This window comes from Leptosomus discolor, chromosome 9 (genome assembly GCF_034619465.1).
Source record: "Leptosomus discolor isolate bLepDis1 chromosome 9, bLepDis1.hap2, whole genome shotgun sequence".
NCBI classification, from domain to species: Eukaryota; Metazoa; Chordata; class Aves; order Leptosomiformes; family Leptosomidae; genus Leptosomus; species Leptosomus discolor.
In genome coordinates, this window is record NC_141399.1 from 21,976,137 (window position 1) to 22,004,044 (window position 27,908).

Sequence of the window (27,908 nt, forward strand, 5' to 3'; positions counted from 1 at the left end):
TCTTAATATGTTGTTTTCTGTCTGTTTCTATCTAGAGTTCAGAAGGTTATAACATGAGCATCCCTATGCCAGGCCACCCAGTGAATTTTTCTGAGGTAACAATGGCACAGGCTCAGAAGGACGTGGCTAAACTTGAAGAGCTTATTGATGCGCATGATGTTGTTTTCCTACTAATGGACACTAGAGAGAGTCGATGGCTTCCTGCTGTCATTGCGGCCAGCCAGAGGAAGGTATTATACCATATCTTGCTAATATCCTTGTCACTGTATTTCAGCTCCTGCATATCAACCAGCTATGCATATCTAAAAGAACTTCATGGGAAATTGAAATATTTGACCAATCTTTTGTGATTGTGCAGAAATTTTTTCTTTTTTTCCATAGCCTGTATAAGACAAAAAGAATGTTGAAAAGACAAAATAGAAACTTGTATTGCAGAATGATATAGGTTGAAAGAGACCTCTGGAGGTGATCTGGTCCAACTCCCTGTTCTAAATAGGGCCAACTTACAGCATGTTACTCAGGATCTTGTCTAGTCAGTGTCTTTTGAGCATCTCCAAGGGTACATATTTCATACTAATACCAAGAGAAATAATTTCATAGTAAGAGAATCATAGTAATGAGAACTAAAGACATTATAGTAATGAGTGACTGATAGGGCATGTGAATTGTGGAAACTTGTCTGAAACCACGTTTTCAAAATACATCTCGGAAGTGAAAGATTGGAAAGTGAATTCTGAACTTAAAAAGTCTGCCAGCACTTTTTTTGGTGAAAAGTTAACCTGGCCTTGAACACTTCCAGGGAGGGGGCAGCCACAGCTTCTTTGGGCAACCTGTTCCTGTGCCTCACTGCCCTCACAGTAAAGAATTTCTTCCTAATATCTCATCTAAATGTCCCCTCCTTTGGTTTGAAACTGTTACCCCTAGTCCTATCACCACACCCCCTAATAAGCAGTCCCTCCCCACCTTTCCTGCAGGCTACCTTTAAGTACTGGAAGGCCACTATAAGGTCTCCCTGGAGCCTTCTCTTCTTTAGGCTGAACAACCCCAACTCTCTCTGCCTGTCCTCATAAGGGAGGTGCTCCAGCCCCCTGATCATTTTTGTGGCCCTCCTCTGGACCTGCTGCAATAGGTCCATGTCCTTTTTGGGCTGGGGGCTCTAGAGCTGGACACAGCACTGCAGGTGGGGTCTCACCAGGGCACAGTAGAGGGGGCAGAATCACCTTCCTCGACCTGCTGGCGATGCTGCTTTTGATGCAGGACACGGTTGGCCTTCTGGGGTGTGAGTGCACAGTGCTGATTCATGTCCAGCTTTTTGTCCGCCAGCACCCCTCCTCTGCAGGGCTGCTCTCAATCTGCTCATGACCCAGCCTGCGTTTGTGCTTGAGATTGCCCTAACCCAGGTGCAGGACCTTGTACTTGGCCTTGTTGAACTTCATGAGGTTTGCACAGGCCCACCTCTCCAGCCTGTCAAGGTCCCTCTGGATGGCCTCCCTTCCCTCCAGTGTGTCCACTGCACCACACAGCTTGGTGTTGAGTCAATGTTGTTACTTGATCTTTGATTTTTTGTGATTCCTGACTTCTGTGATTTTTCAGCTATGTTGACTCTAGTTTCCTAATAGTTGTTAGCTGTTCATGGTTTCTTTTGTTTGTGTTTATATTTATTTCCAAAAAACTGGACAGTAGAAAGGAGGGACAGTGCGGATTTGTGGTATTTGCAAACTAGTTTTATCTTACAAATTTGAATTATGTTCCCCTTTCTCCTGAAGTTTGTGTTCATCTGAACTTAACTGAATGTCCTCTGCACCTGCTTTGCAAACAGGTTTTTTCCAAATCAAATGGTTCTCTTTTTTTCTAAGTCTAAATCTTAAATTTTCTTTTCTTTCCTTATTTTAAATATATTTCTGATCGCTAGCAGTAGACTTGTGTGTCTTTGTAGTTCAAATGAACTTCCCTTTGCCAGTGAACTACACTGCCAGTTGAAAGATCAGTGTGCCCCTTTAGTGTGAACTTCACTGAAGTATAACTTCAGGTGTAACTCCATGTATGTAACTTGATAACTTAATTCCTACTTAATCCTACTATCCTTTCTGCAGTTTGCACCTGTGGTCTTAGAGCAATCTTTAGCTGTTTAAAAACAGCACAGAAACGACATAAAAACAGTAAGTTTGCAAAGCTGGGTGTTGAAATTGGAAAGTGCCAGCCTACTCTTCCATATGTATGATGGTTGGTGGTTGTAAACAGTATGTGCAGTTTTATATTCAGCCCCCTGTGTCTGGTTCAGTCAGGTAGAATTGGTGATCTCCAAAACTTTGCCCCACACATTTGCTTAGCTAGCAGTCCCCCACTGTATTTGCCTTACAGTTTTCAAATCACACTTTGCGGGCAAACTTTGTGATTACTTTGTGACAGTTCTCTGATATTTAGTGGCATGGTGTGTCTGACTGCACCACAGTGATTTCATTTTCATAAGATCACTTCGATGCAAGGAGATGGAATTCTCTGTCACTGAATAAGCACAGCAGTGAAATCTCAAGGCGTCCAAACTGAAATGCTCAGTATTAGTTTTTCAATGTACTTCATGTTCATAAACATTTAATGAGGTCTCTACTTCAAATCTGAATTTGTATGGCAACTGTAAGTCTGCAGTACTGCTGCAGTTTGGACCCCAAGGTCTCAAAACAGGCACACAGAAAATGAAGAACATAGTGAGTGATAATCTGGGTAAAGTTCTCTCTAAGGGGTACATGGGCAGGGTAGAAGTAAGAGTGGCTTCCCTGCGTAATCATTCAGTTGCCTTGATGATCTTCATTCCTCTAGTCCTTCCACCCAAAACAAGTATCTTAGACAAACAGAAAACTCAAATGTTAAATCCTTGTGTCAGATGTTAAATCCCTGTTGCTGCGGAGCACTGGAACTTTTAAAATTTTGCTGGGTTTTTTTTTAAATACATGCCAAAAGATACACTTTTCCATAGTCTCTTTGTCAAAACCAGATTTTTATTTTTATTTCTTTTTAATTAAGAGTCAATGAATTAGGATTCAAATAATTGCTGAGCAGTAAACTGAAGAGAAAGAAACTTTTTATTGCAGTGGGAAGTGTTTAGCAATATTATTAACTTCTGATAATACCAGCCGTGCCATGTTATTCATCTTTTGAAAATGGAGTACTATCTTCAGGTTTTACAGGTAGATAGAGTGAGAAGATGCAGTCTTTTAATTGTTTGCTGTAGACCAGGCTCTGCTACCACAGATTGAACAGTGTGGTTGAAAGTGAATATCTAGAAATTGTTTGAAATGCAAAGCATGATGATGAATCTCACAAGCTTACTAGTTAAGATGGCTCATTCTTGACAGCTTCCCTCAAAGTCCCTCTTTTAAATAATTCCTAGCTGTAAGAGTGAAAAATGACAAACTACTGTACTAGAATTTCTATCTAAAATATCTGCATATGAAGCAGTGTAATATCTTCGTTTATATTTTACTGGCTACAGTCATTATGGTATAATTGGTTTTGCTTTTTGCTATATCTGAATCATTGCTTGCGAGTTTAGTAAAATCTGCTAGTTTAAGTGTTATGTTTTGGTCATGTTGTGTATAGCTTCAGATTACTCCAAGCACTTGTCACAAAGTGAAGAGAAAGGGAAAAATGATGACAGTGTAACTGTGTACTGCGGCTGCTTGTGCTCCAAATGTGACTAAACAGATGCATATGAAGAGCTTAAGTAATTGTTAATTGCCTTCCTTACTGTGCAGAACTCTTTTTTGGATAACAATGTGTTTCATTGCATTATTACACAGGAGTGTTTAATGAGTTACATTTCAGACCACAGCAAACTGGAAAGACTACAGGTAGAATTTCAAATGACATGAAAACTTGTTATTGCTGGCCACTGTTGTACTTAAATGGCACTTGGAATATTTTAGCACGTAGAGAATATGAATATACAGAACGTGCAGCAAACTTGAAAATAAATTCTGAGCTGGAACCAAAATGATTTTTTCCAGTAATGATATAATTGTATGAATGTTGGGCCAAATTTGGATATATGGATGTTAATTCATATTAGTGCATAGCAGCTTCAGCAACTTTAGTGAGACACTGAATGTTAGCTGGTGTGAAAAACCTATCTTCAGATGTAAACTAGCACAACACACTGATGGAATTCCTGTTCCTTTGTTTTTTGTGGGCTTTTTTTTTTTCTTTCCCAGGGAGTATGCATAGGTTTGTATAACAGAGTTGTTAATTTGTATCAAATTTCCCTGAAAGACAGAGGAAAAGGTAATGGTTTGTGGATTTCTGAAACAGACTTTTGTTTGGTTTTGTTTTTTCTAGATGTTTGACAACTGGAATTTTGCAGCTATCAGAAAATCTGTTGTTTATGGCTCAAGTGACAGATATGCAGTTAATGAGTTGTTCGTCCATCTACAGCATGTGGGATTTTTTTGACATTGAGTGAATAAAACCTTGGGGCCTTTCCCCCCTTCCCCCTTTTGGCTCACTTAAAATCTGTTGTTCTCTCTTCATTGTTCACAGTTGGTCATCAATGCTGCATTGGGATTTGACACATTTGTTGTTATGAGACACGGACTAAAGAAACCAAAAGGGCAAGAATCTGGTGATTCATGTTTGAACAATGCCTCTGGTTCTTATGACCTTTTGGGATCATCACTCTTTTCAAATATTCCTGGCTATAAACTGGGTTGCTACTTCTGCAATGATGTTGTGGCACCAGGGGATGTGAGTAGAACCTTATGCAAATGGTGATTATATAGCTCTCTTGTTGTGACTGGAATTTTTTATTTCCTTTAAATGGTGTTTCATAAAGTGATTTGTTTTATATTGATGTACGCAGGATTAAGAAATAGCTCATCTTTTCTTTGGAAGATCAAAAAAATTAATTGCACAGAACTAAAGAGGTTTTGTGTAGTAGGGCAGCTAGTGACTTTTGAGTTACGCTTTTCTTTCCTTTAGAATTGTCTGTTTTTGTAGTCCACCAGGGATCGGACACTGGATCAGCAGTGCACAGTCAGTCGACCTGGATTAGCTATGGTAGCTGGAGCGCTTGCAGTGGAATTAATGGTTTCTGTTTTACAGCATCCAGAAGGGTGAGTCACTTCTGGATTGGTGTTCAAAAGGTGTTCTCTGAGAAATAAGATTTATTTACTATAATCTTTTGGGGGAAGGAGGATTAAGTGCACACGAAGTAGGACAATTCTGTAAGGTATAATGTTGCCTTTAAATTAACGTAAAATGTGTAGGTCATGTCTGCTATATCAGTGTAATGTAACAGTGTTTGAGAGAACAGATTCATCAATTCTTTAGTTTTTATACTGGAAATTGGCAATTTTCTCTCTGAGTTTAAATGTAGAAAATTACTGAGAATATTTCAAAAGAAGAAAGTATTCCTGTTAGTGGATCTTGGCATTCCTTTGCTCAAGAGAGTGTTAGAATGTAATGAGGTGCTATCATATCTATGTATATCATGTGAGGGACTTTGAGATAAGCCAAGTATTGCAAAATCTTATTTAAAATTAAGTGGGTTTGATACAGAAATTACTCTGATTTTCTGCAATCTGAATTTAGGCTTGTTTTCTGTCTTCAAAATCTGTGAAAGAAAAAGTAAGTTAGGAGTCAGACATGAGTGTGAGACTGAGACTGATTTGGAAAAAGGGTTTTTATATTCCCATGCTGAATCTTAGTTACTGTGAAACAGACTTTCCAGATAGGTTCCTTTCCAGATTCTACGCTGTAAGCTGTAACAAAATGTTTTGAAGCTTACTGGAAATTTTGACTGTTGAGTGTTGTGTTGTTGTAATTTTCCTTCTTGGATTTTTGGCAGTGGTTATGCTGTGGCTAGCAGTAGTGATGATAGAATGAATGAGCCGCCTACTTCTCTTGGACTTGTTCCTCATCAGGTAAATAATTTGTGAGTAAATGCTTTTGTTTAAAAGCTGGGAACTGATATAAGGCAACCATCACAGACTTTGCCTCCTTAACAAAAACATACTGTATGCTGATTCCATTCCCGAAGGACTGACTCTTCATGTTTGTTAAAAAAAGTATATATAAACCAAAAATAAATCCATCATACAGGCCAAGGTAGTTGTGTTCCTGGCATTGTGTCTGTCCTGCTTTGTGGACACAGGATTCCTGCTGCCTACTTAGCAGGAGTTTGTTTGGAGCAGACAGTATGTGAATAAGGCAACCTTTGACTTTTCTTTTCCCCACCAGAGCTGACAATGTGAGCATCTCAAAGTTACATTTGTTCACTTTTTAAATCTTCCACTCAACCCAAGCTCTAATTACAAATGTGTTAAGGATACCATTGTTCAAATTGCTGGATAAACTTGTTTTTATTTGTTATATTGATACAGTCCTTCAAAAAACTGCCTGCTGATCTTTTCGCCATAGACGTATCCCCTGTGATGATATTATTGGGGATTAAAAGTATTCTGTCCCTCTTTCTTTATGTTGCTGAGTGACTCTATTTAGATGCTTCCATTGTGTAAATAAATAATTTATTGGTTTCCGAGTGGTATTTTTAGATTCTATTTACATTAATTTTTTTGTGGTGCTAAGAATGAATCTTGATTCAGAAAAAAATGAAGCTACTAGTATGTTTTGTTCACAAATCACAGGGTCTGGCCTATCTAAAATGAGTCTAATTTTGTGTAGTAACCAATGTTTACACATGGGCCCTTTTATGCAGTGGCATACCCCTAGGTTCTGCCTATGTTCTCTCTCTTCAGTAATTCTGGAGCATCTCTAGTTCTCTCTCAGGACTCTCTCTCCTGTACCCCTGAAGTTACTGTGGACACTGTCAGCTGCAGGATTAGTAGGGGATATACCCAGTTCTCGATTGGCTTGTTCAGATGCTCTCAGTACGAGGCTCTTGTCCTTGCTGACACTCATAATCTGCTCATCTGGAAGGTTCTCTACAGTTTCCAACTTTGGCAATAATAGATAAGTTTGTAACTTTTGCAATGACTGACAGGTGACTTTACTATAACTAGGTTACTTTCTTATTCTATGGGGTTATCTGTAGTTAAAATGTAGTGCTGTTGTCAGCCAGGCCCACCCTATGCCAACTGCTGCCATCTGAGGGAGATTTTTTGAGCTCTTGTATCTTAATAGGAAGAAAAAGCCAGATCTAAATCTTGTTCATTTGATGATCCAGGTACTCCCTTGCAAAAACTTCTCCAAAGATAAATTACTTTCATAGTTGAAAAATGAATGTTATAATTTCTACCTAGTTTTCTGTAATTATCTGAATGTTTCCTGTGACCATATGTAATGGTAATATGAAAGAGATTTTACTTATGCTAGGTCAGTTTGTTTTGAAAAATAACTTCAGTAATTTTGACAGTTGAATCTTTGAGAGTCTCATACATACACAATGACTTTATTTCAAAGTGGTGACTGTGCTCCAGACCTCCAAACAGATCTGTAATTTGAACTTTCTCTTAACATCTGAAAAGGGATAGTGAAGAAGTGATTCTCTTTTTTGTTCCCCAACAAAAAGCTACAAACGTTACATTAGGTAGTAATATTTTTTTTTTTAATATTTCCTAGTAAACTTCAGAAAGTTTACTGTTTCTACTGGAAAAATAATGATCTCACAGTTCATATATTTCCTGATGATGAGTGTTAACTGTTCAGTCAGTCCTGTCTGGTGTGTTTTGTAGACCTGTATGATATTACTTATGTTTATTGTTTTGTTTTGGGCTATGCTTTGAGATATGACCCATATCAAATACAGATTTTAATGGGGAAACATTGAATTATAACTCCTGTCAACCCTGTATCTGTTTTCACATTTACGTTTAGTGACTATTGTGAATGTCTCCTCTTTTAGAATTCTAGTGCAAATATAACTTCAGTAGGTATAAAATGAAAATAGACTTTTTTTTTTTTCTCAAACATTGTGACATCTAATCCTTTTATAAACTGCTGGTTTCTCTTAGCAGTTACCCATCTAATTAACTCGGTGAGTGCAATATTTTCTCCAGGGGTCTAGAATTAACTGTTACTTTCTGATGTGCTTTTTTGTGGTGGTCCTTGTTCATTTTGTTAGCCCACTTGTGTGGAAAAAGAACAATAGTAATTAATTAATGCAGGAAGCCTCTTTATTAAGAAGGTATTCCTTTGTGGGTAATACATGTTACACACATATAGTCTTAGTGTGCCATAAATGAACTGAATTTATTTCCAGGAAGTGTCTTGAAATATAAAGCAATGTGGTATCAGAAAGACTTGATTTTGTAATTTTCCTTTCTTTTCCAGGGTGTGAGTTTTGTTTAAAAATGACTATATTTTTGTGTTCTAACGTTATGTATGCCTTGATGTTTCTGCAAAAATACCTTAGGGTTAATACTGTTTAAATGATCAAACCCTGCCGTAAAGTGTTTTCAATATTATCTCTGTTACCAGAAACAGTGGTCTAGAATTTTAAAATTACGTGTCGGTACCATCACATTAACGACATAGTTTAGGAGTGCACAACACTTGAGTTTTCAGATTATATGTTACAGAGATGGGAAAAAAATTGTGTTTAACTGGTTGTGCCATGACTTATATTTTTGATCAAACTTTGCAGTCAGAAAAGTCAAACTCCAGGTGGTGCTGTGCCTCTATTTGTGTTTAAATAGTGTTGAATTTAGACAGTTGTGCCATTATTGCTATAATGGCAGAGAAACAGTAATAAATACTGAGCATAAATTTACTACAGGTGTTATTTGGGGTTACTGTGTTAGAACAGTGTTACCCTAGTTATAGCTGGTTTTAGCTTTTTATTGAACGTCCAGTTTATGTCAAATTTTGGAAATATTTTTTCTATTTGTTAAGTATTATTGTAATTTTTTTCATCTTCCAGATCCGTGGATTTTTATCAAGGTTTGACAATGTTCTTCCAGTCAGCCTGGCGTTTGATAAGTGCACAGCCTGTTCAGCCAAAGTAAGTCTGAGCTTGTCTGTAGGTATATGTAAAGAATGTTCTTCCTCTAGGTAGGTCTTGGGGTGCCAAGGACTGAATTGTATTTGACATTTATTTCCTTAGGGCTGTGTTCTTACTTCAGCTAAAGTTCCTTTGCCCTCATACCTTTCCTTTTTAGCTGTTTTTCGAATTTCTGTGGCATCACCTATTAGCATGTTATCTCCACATAAACATTCTAGTCAGCTAAAGCAGAGATTAGGGCCAACACATTTCTGAGTAGTATATCGCATAAATACTGTGAATATCTTTCAGCTTTGTATGAAGAAATAAAATTGGTATTGTTTTTAGTTGTTTAAGAAATTATTTCTGATGTCAAATGATTAAATGTATCTCTTTAGCTTTCTTGAACTTAGTGTCGTTAGAAATATACGAAGTTGTCTAAATTTCTGTTTTATGTTACAAAACAAACATATAAAGAACACTTAAGAAAATAATTACTTCCATAACATTTCTTTATTGAAAAGACTGTTTCATTTTGGTGCTGGTGTTGACAGTCCTGAGTCACCTAATAGATTTAGGCTATTGCTTGGGTCTGAGCTGTGTGTTGCCAGAACACTAGGGCAGCCCACTAATGTGCGTGTGTGAGGCCTCCTCTTCAGTCTTGGATTGTTTTCCTGTACTGTGGCCTTGAAAAGCTTTTTTTTTTTTTTTCTGGCCGTGTAGTACAAGTTCAAGAAGTTTTGACTGGGGTATCTCGATATGAAGATTCAGAGGTTTTGACTCATGATTTGGGCTGCTTGGGAGTGCCATTAATCTAGTTCACTTGTATGTACCTTGAGACTTACTGCAAGAAATTCTTTCCATACTTGTCCTTCTTTCAAACGGCTATCAAAAACTCTGGAGGCACTATCATTTTTTTGAGAAGTTGCACAATTTCTTCTTCTACAGTATTCTTCTTATTTCTCTAGGATATCTGGATACATTTGACAAGTTCTGAAGGACTATTAATGTCCATTTTCTCCTCAAAAGTTGGAGCACTAAGCTTAAAACTGCTGTTATTTTTAGAAACATGTATCTACCCTCTGGAATAGCTGAAAGCTCAGCAGTAGCTAAAACTTTATGATGGTGGAGCCTGAGAACTTAAACTATTAGAATAAGCTTTTTTTTTAAATTTTATCTCTGATCCAGGATATATTGATATATAAAGCAATAAAAACATACATCAGTTTAGATAAATTAAATGCAGGTATCAATTTTTTGTTAGCAAATTGTTTCCTCTTGGAGGTCATTTTAAGAGAGCCCTGTTTTACGTAAACAGACTTGATGATTTAATAAAAACTGCCTTGGATTTTAGCAGCTGTGCTATTCCCAGAGAGATCACTTTTCGTGTGTTTTGGGTATTAAATTACTTCTGTGCTGAAAAGGTTACTTCACTGGTGCACGTATTTCCTTACAGTAGAAACGCAGCATTTGTTTACTTTGTGAACTTTCTATTTGTTAGCATAAGAGTATGTCACCCTTTATTATCTGGAAATCTGATGCTAATACTTTGAAATGACAAATCCAATTACAATTTAATTGCAGTCTATATGTTGGACTTTGGGTTTTTTAATGCAGCGATTTAGCATAATTCCATTGTGATCTATGTCATATTTACTGTAGATTCAAACTTTTAGCACAGGAGAGAAGTGGCTTTTCTGATGTAATTGAATTTGCTGATACTGTATTTTCTTGTTTGATATCAGCATTCTCTTTCTTGAGGTCTCGTCACTCTGTAACTCTTAAAACATAAAACTAATGAATTAAGAATTAAAAAAAACCCTCCAGTACATTCTTAAGCCATCCAGTACAGCTGGATGACTTAGAATCTGCTAATGATCTGGATGTTTAGAGATTAGATTCCATTTGTTTTTGAAGCCGAAGAGACCAGACGTCCAAGCAGCCAGCTATTCCTTACCCAGAGTTGTCCTAAACAGGCTGTGTGCCAAAGAAGCTTCCCACAGGCAATTGTTCAGGAATTTTGGGATGGCTGCAGCAGGAAACCAATCTATTTTTATTCTGGGCCAAGTTTGCCTTGTATGATTTCCCTCTGTCTTATTCTGGTTCTGCAGAAGCATGTGTTAGAATGGGAGGTACCCTCTTTTAGAGCTAAGGGCACTGCACTGCCAGTTGAGTGGTAGGTCTGAGGAGCAGCGTCAGGTCTTGTGATGCACTTCCTCTTCCATGGCAAACATGTTCTGTTGCTGAGAAGGGAGAATTTGGAGTTCTTTAGTATAGACAGTTATTTGTAATAACTGCTTTACTTACAGAATGAGAATATTAAGCTTATTAATTACTGCGCTATTGAAACTGTTCTTTTACACTGTTGGGAGCAATATGAGGATATTTTCTCATAACGTTATGGTAAGAAGCATCACAATCCCATAAAAAAGTAGAGCAGTCGTGGTCCTGTACTATCTGATCCTTACAGGCAACTGGCTAAGGCCTTGAAACATGGCTGTTAAAATATGTATCTCTCTTAATGGAAAACTGCCAGTGTTTATATTTTAGTGAGGGTAACAACAATTTTCCTGTTAATATTCCTCCCTCCTCCTGTGCCTCATGGAATGAAACAGACCTCATAGATTCAGAGTTTAACATCAGAAAATGTTATTGCTACTAACCAACTTGGATATACAGATGGCCCCTCTGCTTTTACATATAGCTTACAGATCTTATTTTCCAGAGTTTGGATTTATTGTCCATGTGCTAGAAAGCTAACTTATTTTCCTTAAAGATATTTCTCTCCTTCCCCTACTAAAATTGTTCTGATGTGTAATTATCTCTACTAGCAAATTAAAAAAAAAAAGAAGCACAGCATAAGTATCTCTACCAATTTTCAAGTTCTTTCTCAACTTTCTATTCAGTATGCTGAAAAATTGAACTGCTTAAGTTGTAGTTTTCTACCCACTGAGTAATTTAACTGACTTACCTTTAAATGTTTTTCAATGTCATTGCATTTCATGAAGGGTGGACAGTAGGATCAGCAATGGTATTCTAGGCACCATGCTACAATTTCTGTTTTCAGTCAAGATATTTCCCTGCCCTTGCAGATGTTTTCCCTTTTTAACATCCCAGGAATACCTTGAACGCTTTTGCTGTGACATTCACTAAGTGCTTGTGTCGCGTAAGTTATTTATGAGTGTTTCAGTTTTGAAATCTGTCATCATGTGGACGTAACAATGGTTTTATTGTTCTCGTCTGTTCACTGCTTGACATGCATTTTTACTTTAAATGGTTCTGATCAGTTCTGAGGGTAAGCTGCACTATTCAGTAACTTACTGATCTTTTTCAGTTAAGATAATGCCTTCATATTTACCCTAGCTGCATTGAGAAAAAAATTCATATTTGCCTTCTCCCAGTGACAGCATATTGTATGAACTGTCAGTAAAACTCTTGTTAATCTTTTTATATTATACGTTTTTCAATTCAAATATTCTGTTGATGTAGGTAAGTCATGGGGGAGAAAAAAGCCTTGATCTTTACTGTACGAGAAGCTAACTCTTGCATGGCTTGCGGAAATGATGGAGGAAATGGGGATAAATGTTTGCCCTTCAGGAACGAACACTGAAAAAATTTAAAAGAATATTTAAAAAGTTATTTCTCTACCTGTGCTGTAACATTAAGGCTGTGTAACTGAGTCAGTTTATAACTTTCCTTATTTCTTTAATTTACATATGTTAACAATTGACACTTCTATGTACAGTGCAGCCTCTGTATTAATATTGGACAGATTTCATTCAGACTTAAAGAATGCATCATTAATATACCTAGGCATGTTTTCAGCATGCTGTGTTAAATGTAATATTCTTCTTACTCTTAAGGTAGCATAGAAATTTGCTTTATGATGAGTGGCTTACCCTTTTGTTTTTCCTCTTTAAAGAAATGTCATTTTAACTGGGGGGAGCAGGAGGTGGTATTGTCTTGCCCATAACTTTTTAAATCTCTGTCAGTCTTTCTCTCACTAAATTTAAAATTTATATTCAGAGAGGGAATTGAGATAATAGGTATTTTCAAAAATCAGTCATGGTAAGGATGATTTTACTGCTGGTTGCCTGAAAGACGCGCATTCTTGAAAATAATGCCTGGTCTTACTATTTCAAAAATACTGAATTTTTATTATAAGGTCAACACAATATAATGTAGGTTATCCCAAGTAAAAGGATACTACGGAAGGAAGCTGTGATGTGTACCAAGAATGCTGCATCACGCACTAAGAAATGATGACCATGGTAATGTGACCCTTACAATGGAATTTTGTCCCCTTAGAGGAGAGCAAATGTGATTAAGAACCCCAGAAATCTTAAAAGTGACATTAACTTTAAGCATTACCCTGTTTCATGATCAAAGAAAAGAGTGTGGAATCTGTGTATTCAGTTTCATGCACTGGAGAAGGTAGGGAAGTGTCTGTACAGACAGCATGGCTGATAATTGAAAAATGGAAGTTGAAAGTCCATCACAATGACTGGAAACATCATAGCTAGTCCTACGTGAAGGCAGTAGTGCCAAATAAACTGCCTTGCACATGACAGCTCCACAATAAAGGTTGTAAACGGAAGGAACACGGGGAAAGATAGAACATGTTTATGTTCAATCTTACATCATACTATTTACCAAAAATTCAGAAAGCAGGTTGACATTCCCGTGGGTTAGCACTGTTATGGCTAGGTTGTAAGAGTTAAAAATGATTAATATTTTGCACCAGTTATTCAGAGTTGAGGGATGCAGGTTTATTGACACTTAATAGGTGTCATAGGTTATCTTATGGTAGTGAAGAGAAGTAAAGTTGTTTTAAAAATTCAGTCAGATCACAAGGACAGTTCAAAACTTTAAGCAATGCTGCTGGCAGTGTTTACTTGTCTCTTCTCCTCTTCCTCTGATATGATGCTAGAAATCTTTAATAAACGCTTGCTCTTAGTCATTCTGTTGTGTCTTCATTTCAACTTTTAACGTATCTGTGAAATCGCTTCTTAATCAATTTATTGTTTCATTATGTTTTCTTCCACTAAGATAAACGTAGCAAGTATAAAAGTATACAGGACATTTAATTTTTTTTTTTTCTTTTTGACCACTTTCTTACTTTGTGTTGTAATTTAGTTAGAGTTACAGCTGGGACTATTTTCTTGCTGTTGTTACTTACTATTTCTCTTAAGGAGAAGAAATTAGTGTGCTTCTCCACAACAAATCAGTAAGACATGATTTTATTTTAGCTTATGTTGTTAATGTGTTTATCTGTATTAAGAACTGAGATGGTTTATGAAAAGTTAAAGATCAGTTTCTGTCTTGTGAGACTAAACCACCCACCCAAATATTTTCACATGGGTGAGGATTTGTTTTGAGTTCAGGGCTCTGAACTCTGAGAGAAGGATGCATTTTCAAAACTTCTGACTTCAGGATAAGTAAATCTTAGCCTCTCAGGAGCAAGCAGCTGTACGTGCAGTGTCAAAATGTTTGTTTTGAGTGTGGGTGTTTGCAACTGCATTTAAATGTTGAAAACTAGGGGTTTGTGTCTTTCATGTTTTGTTGAGCAAAACCAGTTTTTGCTACCCAGCCCCCTATCCTGAGATAATTGTCTTTATTCCAGCCGATCCGTTTGTCTTCATCATGTAAAATGACTTCTTCCTGCATGACAGATGCAACCATTAGATATCTTAGGGAGTTTAAATACAACTTGGCATAGAAAATGTGTTTTAACAAAGTAAAATGATATTCCTCCCCAGATAATTATGGTTTGGGGTCTTATCTTCATGGGACAAGGGAACAGATAGCTAAGGTTTACTGCAAAGTGGTTTTAGGAGCCATTCTTCAGTATTGTGTTCTTTGCAGTGGAAGTTTTGAACTCCTCTGATTAAATGATTAAGAAGGTTTCTTGAGAGGGAGAGAAAAAGGGAGGAAAAAAAGAGAGCATACAACTCTGAAACTTGTTTTATTCCCTCTTTTGCTCCAGAAAATCAGCAATTCTGTTGTTACTACTTCTGGTTTTAGAATAGTAAAGTTGCTACGTTAAGAATCCCTTTCTAGTAATAAGCAACATACTTTTGCCCTTCAGAGAAGTAAACAAATTTATTTTGTTATTCTGTATTTCTTTTATTTAGTGAATTTAAGTGTTTCCTGATGTTTAAGTGAAATAGCATGTTGATCTATGCTGATGTGGCAGCGTACCCTATTAGATAGTAGAATAAAAGCGATGTTGCAGAGAATCCCAGAATTTGGTCCAAGAAGCAGCTTATATGAGTGATTGGTCCATGGTACTAACTAGCTTACTTGTCTCCAAGTTAAATAGCATTAAAAGAAGTAAAAATATGTTCCAGTAATTGTTCAGTGATTTTAAATGGATGTAAGATATTATTCTAAGCAGTTGTAAGAGGGAGAAAGTATGTTTTATGAAGTCCATCTTAAATAGAAATGTCTATTATCTGAACTAATGGAAAAAACAGAATTAGTTGAAGTCTTTAAGTGAAAATACTCATATAATATCGTTTCTGCACCGTGAATAAAATTAATTTCATTTTTATATGTAACTAACTTTAAAATACTAGTTTTAAGGGGAAGAAGAAACATGCCATTAAATCAATTGATTCATATTTCTGACAAGTTGTTGCATTTAAATTAAATTCTATGGGTCTTAAAGGGTTTATTTGTTTGTTTTTTTAATATTTCTTCTTCCTCCAATTCAGTTACATTTTAACTATGATTACCGCAAAGTAAAGGCCTATCAATCAGTAGGAAAGAGATAGCATCACCACAGTTTTGTGGTATTGACGTATTCAATATCTGTGTCTAGAACACCATTTTTAATTATATGTTCTAAGGGCAACTTCATGCTGTCTTGTCATCTCTCGGTGAAGCTGTTACAGAATTCCTTTTGTGTCAGTAAAAGCAAAACCGAACTAAAATACTTTGACTTATATGAGAATCTGTCAGCGAGTACGTATTTTAAGAATTTCAAAAATAAAGCTAGAGAATACTAAACTGGATAAAAACTAGGAACGAACAATGTGTAGTGATGGTACAGTGATGATGTTCATCCTACTGTTGCTGAAGGTAGAAACAGTTCAAACCTTATTCTGTAGGTTTCCATCTGGAACTCAAAAGATCAGTTGTTCATTTTGCTGGATATGAGTAATTGTTCTTTTTACTTCCATAAGTGTTTTTGCATACTTGCAACCTAATGCCCTCTATTCCCTTATTTATTGTTCAGTTATTCCAAAGATTCAATACATAGTCATCAAAGAAAATACAGACTCTGTATGCTTCATGTCTGCCATTTATGCCTAGATTTTTTTATTTGTGAGCTGAGGAGTCACTAAGTAAAAAAAACCCACCTGTTCCTGGCTGGAACATATCAGACCTTTAATAGTAGCAACTATGAAAAAAGTCACTTAACACATTAACATATTTAGTGCAATAAGTGAGACAAAATACTTGCTCATATCTGTTATGTGCAAAGAGTGCTAATTGTCAATTGTTAAAGTGTATATAAGAAAAACTTGAGCTAATTTGAAGAATTGGCAGGGTTACGTAAAGGTTCAAGTCTAAATCACATGAATGAAAATGTTCAGACGTACAGGGTTATGGTTCAAAACACTCTTTGCAGTGATAATTTTGATAGACAAGTACTTCAGGTTTATACAGTGCAGCACAGTATGCATTTGACAATTCCAGCTGTAATTCTGCCTCTACATATTAAAAAGTAATGCCAACATGCAGGAGTGAAAGAATGGCAATGTATCCATGTTTTTCTTTTCTGTGGTTAGATCTTGTGACAGTTGTCTCGAGGAATTGGGTGATGATGTGAGTCTGGTGGGTTTTTTTCTCTACACTTTCTGCAAATAGAACTTGCTTTATTATAATCTCATATGTAAATTATTCTAAAATGTTAGATTGTAATATTGTAATAACATGCTAGATAATTGTATTTGAATTACGTTTTTTTTTAAACTTGTGAGATTGAAGGGATGGGTACTACATCTTTCCCATCCTATTTTTAACTATTGTAGCACTTTTTCTTGCATGCTTTTCTGCCGCCTTCTCATTGCAGTCTTTGACAAGAGTCTGTCTGCATCTATACCTATTTTCTTTTGTTAAACTTTACAAATCATCAGCCTCGCTTTATTGGGAAACTGTTCTTTTGTTAGCAAATGCCTACGTAGGGATTTTTGAACAGTTTAAGTTTAACCCTTATTCATTTATTCAATTTTTCCATATTTTTACAGGGTTGCCTATATCTTTGTCTTTGCAGAAGTGCTTCTGTTTTCTTTGAAACTGGAAAAAAGTGAAGGAAATTGAATTTAAAAAGATGGTAAAATAACTGAAACTGATGAAGTACAGGAAATATGTGTGGTTTTGGAGAAAATGCTATTGTTCTTCCAGTGCTGTTTTGCATAGGTGTTGTAGAGCATCCAGATAATAAAATGTATAATAAAATAGTTTACAAAATACAGATTTTTAAACTAGGTTCCGGATTTGGGAACTACTGAGCAGCTGCAATTTCTGTTTAAGGTAGTGGTAGTTTTGGGTGCTTACTGTCTGACTGATCACGCCTTACTGTTGAAACTGCTGATGGCAGGGGAGAGCTGGATGGGATAAATGACGTCATATGCAGTACCCGCTCATTACAGGCTTTTTACTTGCTTATGTCAACCCATCAAAGATGGACCACTCCAGTCTTTATAGAATCAAATTGTATAGACAGCCAAAAGAGTATTCAACGTAAGACAGTCGCTTTTCTGTGAGAATAATTTTCTTAGATGTTTGGGGAAGTGACCTTTCTTTGCTCCCAGCATTAGGGATTGTCTCTGGAAAATGGATGCTGTTTCTGGATTGTTTCTTCAAGGCAAAAATGAGAATTGTACTATAGATGCTTGCCCCTATATGTGGGTAATAAACAGATTATCCAGCCACAAATTGCCAATAACTTCAGATGTGACTGGGGAAAAAGGGCTTTCTGCAGCTGCTATTCAATGGATAGTGACTAATGCCAGTATGAACTGGAGCCGTAAACGTTGTAACTGCGTAAACGTTGTAACTGCGTAAACGTTGTAACTGCGTAAACGTTGTAACTGCGTAAACGTTGTAACTGCGTAAACGTTGTAACTGCGTAAACGTTGTAACTGCGTAAACGTTGTAACTGCGTAAACGTTGTAACTGCGTAAACGTTGTAACTGCGTAAACGTTGTAACTGCGTAAACGTTGTAACTGCGTAAACGTTGTAACTGCGTAAACGTTGTAACTGCGTAAACGTTGTAACTGCGTAAACGTTGTAACTGCGTAAACGTTGTAACTGCGTAAACGTTGTAACTGCGTAAACGTTGTAACTGCGTAAACGTTGTAACTGCGTAAACGTTGTAACTGCGTAAACGTTGTAACTGCGTAAACGTTGTAACTGCGTAAACGTTGTAACTGCGTAAACGTTGTAACTGCGTAAACGTTGTAACTGCGTAAACGTTGTAACTGCGTAAACGTTGTAACTGCGTAAACGTTGTAACTGCGTAAACGTCTGTCCAGTGTAAAATGTGGAACAAGCCAGAGATGGCTGTTACGTGATGGGAGGATATACCCGTGTATTCAGAGGTCAGAATAGGTGATTTAATGATATTGTCTACTTGAAAACTCTTCTGTTGCTCTATTCTTGGTCTCTAAAATGGAGATGTTTATGTTCTTCTACTCTCCCTCTCTCTTTATCCCTTTCTTTCTTTTCACTTTTTTACTAATGCTTTCAGGCAGGGAATGCCTTAGACTTGTATGCTGTCCAGTATGTCCAGTCCTTATATTCGCTGTAAACTGAAGATGCCATTATGCTTAAAATAATTTGTGAGAAATATTTCAGAAAAGAGAAAGTAGCTAAAATAAGAATCTGTTTTGTCTGTATTATTATTCTGTCAATTCATAGTAGGAAAAAGTTACTTGTGTATAAAACACATCAAGCTTGTTTCAGAAAAGCTCAGAATGCATGCAGTTCCCGAGAACTTAATGTTGACAAGACTGTGCTTAAACTGTCGTCTCTTAAATGTCTAAGAACTCTACTTTCTTCCTTTTCATTATTCAAAAGAAGAAACTGAAAAGTCCTAAGCTAAAACAAAATCTTGCTGAGACCTTTCAGGGCCTGTTCTTCACTAAGTTAATATTCCGTTTTCTGTCCATTGCAGTTCAAAATTAGTGCAGGTAGTAGGAACAGAGAAAAAATTTATATCGCTACATTCTTACTCAAAATTAAAAGAGCAATCTCTTTCTTAAATTAATTTTTATCATATTGACTTGGATTAGTTGAGGTTTTACATTGATTTGCTTTCATGTTTAATACTGATTATGGGAAGGTAAGGAGAAAATTGTGTATGCAGAGAGCATTATAATTACTTGGACATGAGCCAAAAGTGATGCCATTTTTGCCTTGTGATTTATGACCTTCCAGTATTTTCAGAATAGCGTTCTTCAGCATGCATCTGGAGTACAGCCTTCTTCAGAACTTTGTTTTATGATCTTGTTCTTAAAACTTAATTGTTTGTGAATGCACAAGTGTGTGTGGCTGTTCATATGAATCTTTTGCATAATACATGAAGCATTAATAAAAGGTGAAGTGTCTTAAGAGTCATGTAACATTGGCAGACTTTTCTGTTCCAGTAGCATGAACTGAGTTCCTGAAAAGTTATTATGTGATATTCAGAGAAGTTTTGTTGCTTTTTGTTTCATAGATGTACTACAGGATCAACTTAGTAGGCCTTTTTTTTGTTTGTTTGGTTTTGGTGTGGGTTTTTTTTTTTTACAACTTTTTAGGACTAAATGGCAACAGAAATTGAGAACTTCATGAAAAGGCAAGAGTCTAGGAGATGAGGATTTTTTTAAGGAAATTATGGGTCTCATAATATTTTGAACACTAAAAGTACTGCCTGTGCAACTGCCTACACACAAGATCCCAATGGCTTGTGTGCCTCATCTTATTCCCTTCTCGCTTAGGATGCTTCTTCACAGCACTGTAGTCTTTTACTAACTTTCCTATTTCAATAGCAGATACACCAAGTTTTGAAGAGTTTAACTGGTAAGACTTTTACATGACTTCTTTATTTCCTAAGCAGTGGTTGAAACGGAAATGTCTCTTTTCAGCATGCTAACACTCACAGTAGTTTCCTTTTCATTCTGCATTGCCTGTGATAACTGGATAGTTAGCAGTGTGCAAAAATATATCTAAGCATGTAAAATTTCTGAATATAACACTGAATTTTGTGATTTTTTTTTTTTTGACTCTAAAATATTTAGTGAAGCATCTGTTCCCTTTGAGGGGAGGCAGGGTGGGGAAGGGGGAGCGTGCTGTCTTTTTTGAGTGGAAAGTGTTTAAAGCCAGGAAGAGTGTAAAACACAGCACCCGTATTGTTTTGGAGGTAGGCTACCCATATATCTTATTTAGTGTAAACAATAAATCTGGTGGCATTAATTTCCTATTTTATTTTTCCTGGAAAACAAACACTGTTTCAAGCTCTACAGATGCTAACTACTTAGAAAACAAAAAAGTGAAACCAAGTGTAAATACTGGTAAAAAGTTTAAAAATTATGTGACAGAAACGAGGCATAAGATGTGAGCCAATTTTACATCGGTGACCAGGGTCTTGTACTTAACCAGATACTAGCTTTTATGCTATAAAGCAATCGTCGAGCCAGATTGTCTTTCTACCCAGCAGTTGAGACTTCTTTGTAAAGAGTGCTATTAAAAAGAGTATAACACCAAGGCTGCACATCTGTTTCTCATTTCAAAACAAGTTCTTTAAGCCCCTATTTTTTTCCTCCTACCATGAGATTTTTTTTTTCCTTCAATAAACAGACAAGAATAAAAACATTGCTAATAAAATGGGTTACTGTGTATGATTTACACAAAAAGGTTTAGCAATACATTAATTTGTCCCTGTTGTGATAATCTGCATCCACAGACTCATTTGTTCTATTAAAAAGCCATCATGTGAAGAATCCATTGTAGCTCTGGCTCTGTGAAATGGAGACTGGAACTGAGGTTATAGCATCAACCTCAGAGGAGATTTACATGTGTCAGGAAGCAGTGTGGTTTTGAAATGTGTTTTCTCCTGACAGCATGTGCAGCAGACATGAAATATAGAAGGCATGCTACTTTCTACTTCTCTTAAGCTCTGAAAATTGACCTGCAAGTGAGAAAAAGATAAGAGTTCCTTAATAAATCTGTATTGCTTCAGCTTGTCTTGCTAGGCAGCAGAGTTAGATCCTTCTGGTTCTTTTTGTTGCTGCTTTGCAGTTTTTTCTGCTTGAGTCACTGAATGACTGGATGGTGACACGTTTATTCCCAGAAAAGGTTTGTGAGTGACTTTTTTTTTTTTTTACATCTGCAGTCAGATAGTAACTATTTTGAGATCAGTAACAACAAAAATTGTAACATCTCTTAAGTGTTTTCATCCTGTAAAGCTATTATTCAGAATAATCCCATTGGTATCAAATATGGTGTTAGCAGCAAAGAGAGCTGTTAAGAACTGAAAAGCAAACTCTTGCCAGCCATGGGCCTTCAGACTCTGCCGGACATGACTGAAAAGGAGAAAATTTCCTTTCCACACAGCAGCAAATTAGGCACTTATTAAATCTGGAAGCATTTTTTAGAATTGTTTTATGCCTATCTGATGTCTAGGCTGGCTTTATTCCTGATGACCTGCAGGGTATTCCTGTGTGGTCTCCTGGCACAGGAGTTTGAGATGAGTTTTATTTTGCCTCATTGTTTTTTCTTTGAGGTACGTTTAGTGGCTATTGAACAAATATGTGCCACATTGGATTTGTCGGTCAGCTGTTACTGAATTTGTGTAGTAAGTGATAGATGTGGGCAAGTTAATCGTATTTATCCCTTTCATGGTATTTATTGTAAAGTCTTAATCATCTGAATTGGGAAATAAAGTCCCTGTAGGTGACAAAATGTTCTTTCAATTGCTGCCTGTGTTAAAAGGATTTCATTATAGCGTATACCTTCTTTAACAGTACTGCCACTGCTCAGGTGGCAAACTGAGTGATGCTGCCAGGTCATTCTTTGGCTTCCTGATATGTTGTTCTCTGGGCCACGTGGCTGGAATGTCTGTTTTAAAACTATTTAATAGATATTTCTATTAAGTAGGCTGTTCCCATTATAAAAAGCAAATAATTATAATCAGTAAGTACACTTTTTGATAAAGTTTTCAGGCTTCTGCAAGTGCTAATACAAGAAAAATATTTTGTGGTGGTGTACTTTAGGTTTAGGTTTTTAAGATGCTGTGTCTATAGTCAAATTTGTTACCCTAAACTAGATTGCCATTGTAGTGCCATGGAAAGTCTAGCAGTGTGATATGATGGAGTTTCTACAGAGGGAAAATAAATTTTAAAATCCTTCCACAACAATAACAGATTTGGTTGTATTAGTGTGTATCATTCCTCCCCAACTTTAAAAAAAAAAAAAAAGGCACTACAGTTTCTAGATCCAAAAATAATACACCTTCAACTCATGGTTCTATGATCTTATTTTATTAATATTAGTGCTTATTAATATTGTGAAAGACACTTAATGAGAAGCTTCCTAGTCTCTTCCATGCTAATTGCAATACAAAGGGCACTTGGATTTAATAAAAATTCTTCCAGGTGGTTCATCAAAAGCTAATGCTAGACATTGTGGGTGTCGGTGTAGTCTGCTTTCTGTCAGTACATAAGAATTCATTTATTGCTATGGCAGGGAATATAGAAAGGTTTAGTACATCTCTGAAATAAAACAGGGAGTTTATACAGAGCACCCTGGCACACTGAAGTAACCTACTTACTGAGGAAGCAATACCTGGAAATTTTCACTTCAGGCTTGAGTCAGAGTTCTTTAGAAATGAGGATCAAGGCATAGTTAGCTGAGTAGCAAAATCAACTAGATTTGAAAGCTATTTGATTCTCATATATAGAAGGGTTGTACTTGGTTTCCTGCTCTATTTATAATATTTGCATATCCTAAGGTAGTATACAACTTTTAGCAATTTTTATCTGTGGGAAGACACCAAAATATCTTGTTGTTGTTGTCCCTGCATTTCTTTGATATGCTGTAATATTTTAGAATAAGGCTACAGTTTCATTGTGTATAGGCTGTATATTGTTTTGATGTACTATGAACTGTAGTTGGCCTACAACACCAAAAAGATGTCTTGTAAGCTCTGCGTTGTGGCTCCAACAAATTAAAGCAACAGCGACACATTTGATAATGCTGCTTTGAGGATTATCATACAGGCAGGGCTGTGAATGCGATCCAAGTTTGTGAGTTGATGTCTGTATATAGTGTTACACAAAGAGCCAGATGCAAGAGACTCTTGCACATACGGTGGTTTTACTACAATTTTGAAACGCAGAGTAGTCATTAAATGTGCGCATCCACAGAGCGATTTCACTATATATAATGGATAATATTGAGAGGACACATCTCAGACAGAACGGTGAAGTTGTCCCATTCTCTGCTTTGCATTGTTTTCTATCTTCTACTTAGGATCATTCTGCAAAAATATACCAAAATGAGATAAGTTAAAAAGAGATATATGATTTGCACAGATAAACTGTAAGAGGATGTCGATGGGCACAATATTGTGATTTGTTTGGCAATTTATACATCAGAGAATGAAAAATAAGGTATTTCTTTGAGCACAGGAGTCCTGTCTTAATGGCTGATTATAGTGCTTTTCCCATGACTAATCAGTTAGAGATGCAGTTGTTTGTGGATTCTCTGGCATTTAATAAGTGTTGGGTTTATGCTGGAGCTTTTTTCAAGTACAGCTATACCCCACTGTCTGCAGAGGACACTTTCTGAAAAGCGTGATATGACAGCAATGCAATGTTGCTTGTAAAAAAAAAAAAAAAAGGTAAAGAGGGACTCGTGCAGGGACATAAGACATATAAGACATACACAGGGTTTAAATATACAGGAACAGCGTATGTGTTTGGGACAGTGAGAGGCAGGAGTAGATTATCAGAATCAGAACTGGAAGAGGTGCTGACTTTTACACATGGTGGGTTTTGGAAAGGATCATCATTCTAAAAAATAACAGCCATCTGTGAAACTGCCTGATCATTAGCCCCTTTCTCTGTTCTTCACTCCTGAACTGATGTGGATTTCTCTGAGGAAGATGATAATTGACATGAAGATGTAACCGTTGAGAAAAGCTCTCACAGTAAAAGGATTTTGGCAGGCATTCCATTTCATAGGTAAAGCTATTCCATGGACTCTTCTGAAAAGCTTGCATCTTCTCTGTATGGCATGATCCTGGTGATCCTTCCCCTACCTCTCTATCTCTGATGTTGTATATACTGCTTCTTTGTATTAAAACATTGTGTGTTTCTGAAGTCCCTGCATGCATCCTGCTCTGCTATGTGAATTTCTATAGGAAAAGTGGCTTTGCAGTTAGTTAAGCTCAGCTGCTTCATCTGTGAGACTGGTGACAGCATAGCAGGATATTAAATGATTAGTGGTAGAACTCAGAATGAAAATAGGAAAACAATGGATACTGACGATGCTTGATCATAAGTTCCTTCCATTTTCTTGCTGCCTGCTTTCACAAAACTTGCAGATTCTTGTTCATCTTTCGTCATTTACCTTTTCTATCCTCAATCTCCATTGTACTTGATGGAATCAGCGTGACAAATAGCTATTTAAGCTAAAGCTGCATGAAATAAAATTCTATATGGTCAGGGGTTGGAGAAGAGCATAGGCTAAAACCTTCCTCACAATTCTTGTAGGAGTCTATAAGGTCTCAAAATAAACGGGGAAAATTAGAGTAGGAAAATAGAGTGCTTTAAGATACAATATTCTCAGAACCATGAATCTCTGGAGACTGGGAGGATGTTGGACTTCGACACTGACTCGGACAATTTTTCAGTTTATCCCAGCATGCTTCTTTCCCTTAACTGATACATTGGAACAGTGTGTTTTACTGTGTTTTGTGTAACTCAAATATTCCTTTCATGACTTAGCAAGAAGAAAAACTTAGTTGCAATATCATCCATCTTCTTATAATCTTAAAAATACATTGAAACAAGGAAAATTTAAACCTCACTTCCCTCTTACCTCTACCTTTCCCCACTTTAGAAACTGAGATGGGAGAAATGATCGCTCTTTTCTCTGTAATTTTTACCTGTTTACAATATACAGTCATTTTCTCAGTGTTCAGAAAGATTGTACTTGTGTTTTGTGAGCAAAATATCATGATGAATCACATTATGGGCATTATATTTTAAATACTTTTCTGTTTGTTTGTTTGTTTGACAGGTCCTCAACCAGTATGAACGAGACGGGTTTAATTTCCTAGCTAAAGTTTTTAATTCTTCACATTCCTTCTTAGAAGACTTGACAGGTCTAACTTTATTACACCAGGAGACACAGGCTGCTGAGGTAAGAAAACACAATGTGGATGTTAAGAATGAACAGCTGGCAGTAAAGGGTGCTTGGTTTTATGTTCTGCTTTATAACCATGTGACTGAATGAATCACCGATAGAATCGAGCAGAGGTATTTGATTTACACAGTGATTTATACAAGCCATGTGCATATTCCATCCAGTGAGATAAGAGGTGTCCTCTTAATGTTATAGAATAAGAAATATTGTTGGATGTGAAAGACCATCCTTTTTTAAGAATAGATGACGGGGTGCATGTTAGAAGGCCAGTTAGAAATGTGTAGTACTATTATTATTCATTTTATTCTTGTCATATTTTTGTGAAATTACAGAAATATTTTATGTAACAGTTGTTGTTTGACAGTTCTGAATTTATATCAGGAAAGTTCCTGTCATCTTTTAGAGTCTGTTTCACTGGCAGTTGTAAACTGCCGTTTGTGCAAGCATTAGAAGTACTATATACCAGGGCTGATAATAGGCAGTATGATAGCACATAGCCCAGAACCAAGGTATTTACACAGGTTCCTAGGTAGCTTAGGCATTCTCTTGAATTAATCATAACTTTTTATATCTGAGTTTTCAAGTATTGCTTTTAAAGAAAACAGGTGACTTGTGTTATGTGGTGTAAGGAAATAAATTGTTATACAGCTTGATGGATTATAATATGGGGAAACAATGATGTTTATTTGTCTAGCGACTAAAGTTGTAATGTGGAATGAAATTAGGGTATGTTTTGTTATCACGGGCAATAACCCTGTCTAAAGAGTTGTGCTGTTGAGTTTGTCCCATCAAAAATTAAACAGGTATCTGTCTTAATACTTTGAGAGGTTTTTTAATAAGGGTTTATAATCCTTACTCCGTCTGCAAATGTCTGTACTTTCTACATCTATAATTTGATTTTGGTGTTGTCATATCACATGGACGTTTCCAAAGCTGGCTTTGAGAAGTGATTATTCAGTTACTGTAGCCTGTGTAAATGGGTATAGCTGTTTTTTCAGCTGGAAGTGGCTCACAGTGTTGCTTAATAAGGTTTGTGGGGGATAACAACGACGTGGCTTTCTGTTTCATGTTTTAACCTTTTTTAAATAATTGGTGCAGATGCTGGAGACATTAAACTGTGAAATAGCTGATGCATTCTTAAACCAGCTTTGTGATACCTAGGAAAAATTTAAATATATATGAGATGGATCCAAGAAAGGAAAACAAATACCATTTAACAGGTGCTACTCATTAACAATAAGAGTGAGTGTAATCTGATTCCAAACCTGACTTTTAGGCTGCTAATGATAGCATTCAAAACAGTTATAATTGCCCTAGTTAGTAATGCATTATTTTGTAGATATTAATTAATAAATTTCTTTTACAGCTTCAGAATGTATACGGGTGTTTGTTTATAAAGTTTTAGATATTCTTTACAAAATGTAGAGTCTGGTGTAAGTTTGTTGCAAGTTACTGAGGTTCAAAGTTTAACATGCGAAATGGAATTAGTGTTCTTTCAAAAATCTTTGGGCTCAACAGTGAGGTTTATGCATTGAAATCATTGCTCACAGGTGAAAAAACTGACATACAAAATATTTGCAGAGCTAATGCCTCCAAATTAGCCCAACTACCACAGAGCTAGTGACTTTTCTTGATTGCTTCCCCGTAGCACTGCTGTATTTTTGCAAAAACTCTATCTGTTTTATCGGGATTAACTGTTTTAATATCAATGATAAAGTCCATCAGACAGATTATTTGCAGATTCTGCGGCATGTTTGCTTTCTTCGGATTAGAAGACATGTTGCTGCTGTTGAGAGTGAAAAGTAGAGGTGTTTTTTTTGTCCTCAGCTGCCCCCTCAGTATGTAGTCTGGGGCAGTTTTTAAAATTTTTAGGTGCATGGGAGAGTGCTGTTAGTGTATTTTCTGCTGAATTGTTCTTGTATTTTGAACTGTCTTTTCTCATACAGTGCAGTTGGTGCAATTTATAAATTAATATTGCTGAATTTGAAGACTTGAAAATATTTTTTTCAGGTTTCTGGCTACTTTTGAGCTGCTGTTGGCAGAATGTATTCTCTAAAATTGAGGCATTATATTAAGATCAGTGCTCTTTGGATTGATTTAAGATATTCTTGATACATGGTATTAAAAACTGCAACAAAAGTAGTGAGAGAGGTTTCATAAGACATGTATGGCCTATTGTGGTTATTAGAATATTTGATTGTTCTGTTGAGAATTTACTTGCCTTTCTGCATTCAGACTCTTTGAAGAGATTTTGTAGATGATTGTTGGGTTCAGAGACCATAAAAATGGCTTCTAGTAACTGAAGATATTCTTGTCCTCCTATCTGTTAAAATTTGACCAGTGCCCTTGCTCCACTGTGAAGAAAATAGTCTTGCAAAGTTACATGTGATCCAACCTTAAATTTACTGCAGGCATGTCATAATTATGTTGGAATTCCATAGATAGAATCACGGATATTAGGCTAATACACTTGCATCTGATAGGGAAACTACACAGTTATTTTTTTAAAAAAAAAATTGGTCTCAAAATGTTGCTTCATTAAGAGCGTTTAAT

General features: G+C 36.4%; 1 protein-coding gene across 1 annotated transcript in view; it reads left to right on the plus strand.

Moving 5' to 3' along the window:
- ATG7 (autophagy related 7) overlaps positions 1-27,908 on the plus strand; it is a 47,936-nt gene that overhangs the window by 18,451 nt on the left and 1,577 nt on the right. The window contains exons 12-17 of the mRNA XM_086470068.1: positions 36-230; positions 4,534-4,737; positions 4,990-5,105; positions 5,840-5,915; positions 8,873-8,953; positions 25,230-25,352. Of these exons, the coding sequence (XP_086326194.1) occupies positions 36-230; positions 4,534-4,737; positions 4,990-5,105; positions 5,840-5,915; positions 8,873-8,953; positions 25,230-25,352 (795 nt within the window). The remainder of the gene's footprint in view (positions 1-35; positions 231-4,533; positions 4,738-4,989; positions 5,106-5,839; positions 5,916-8,872; positions 8,954-25,229; positions 25,353-27,908) is intronic.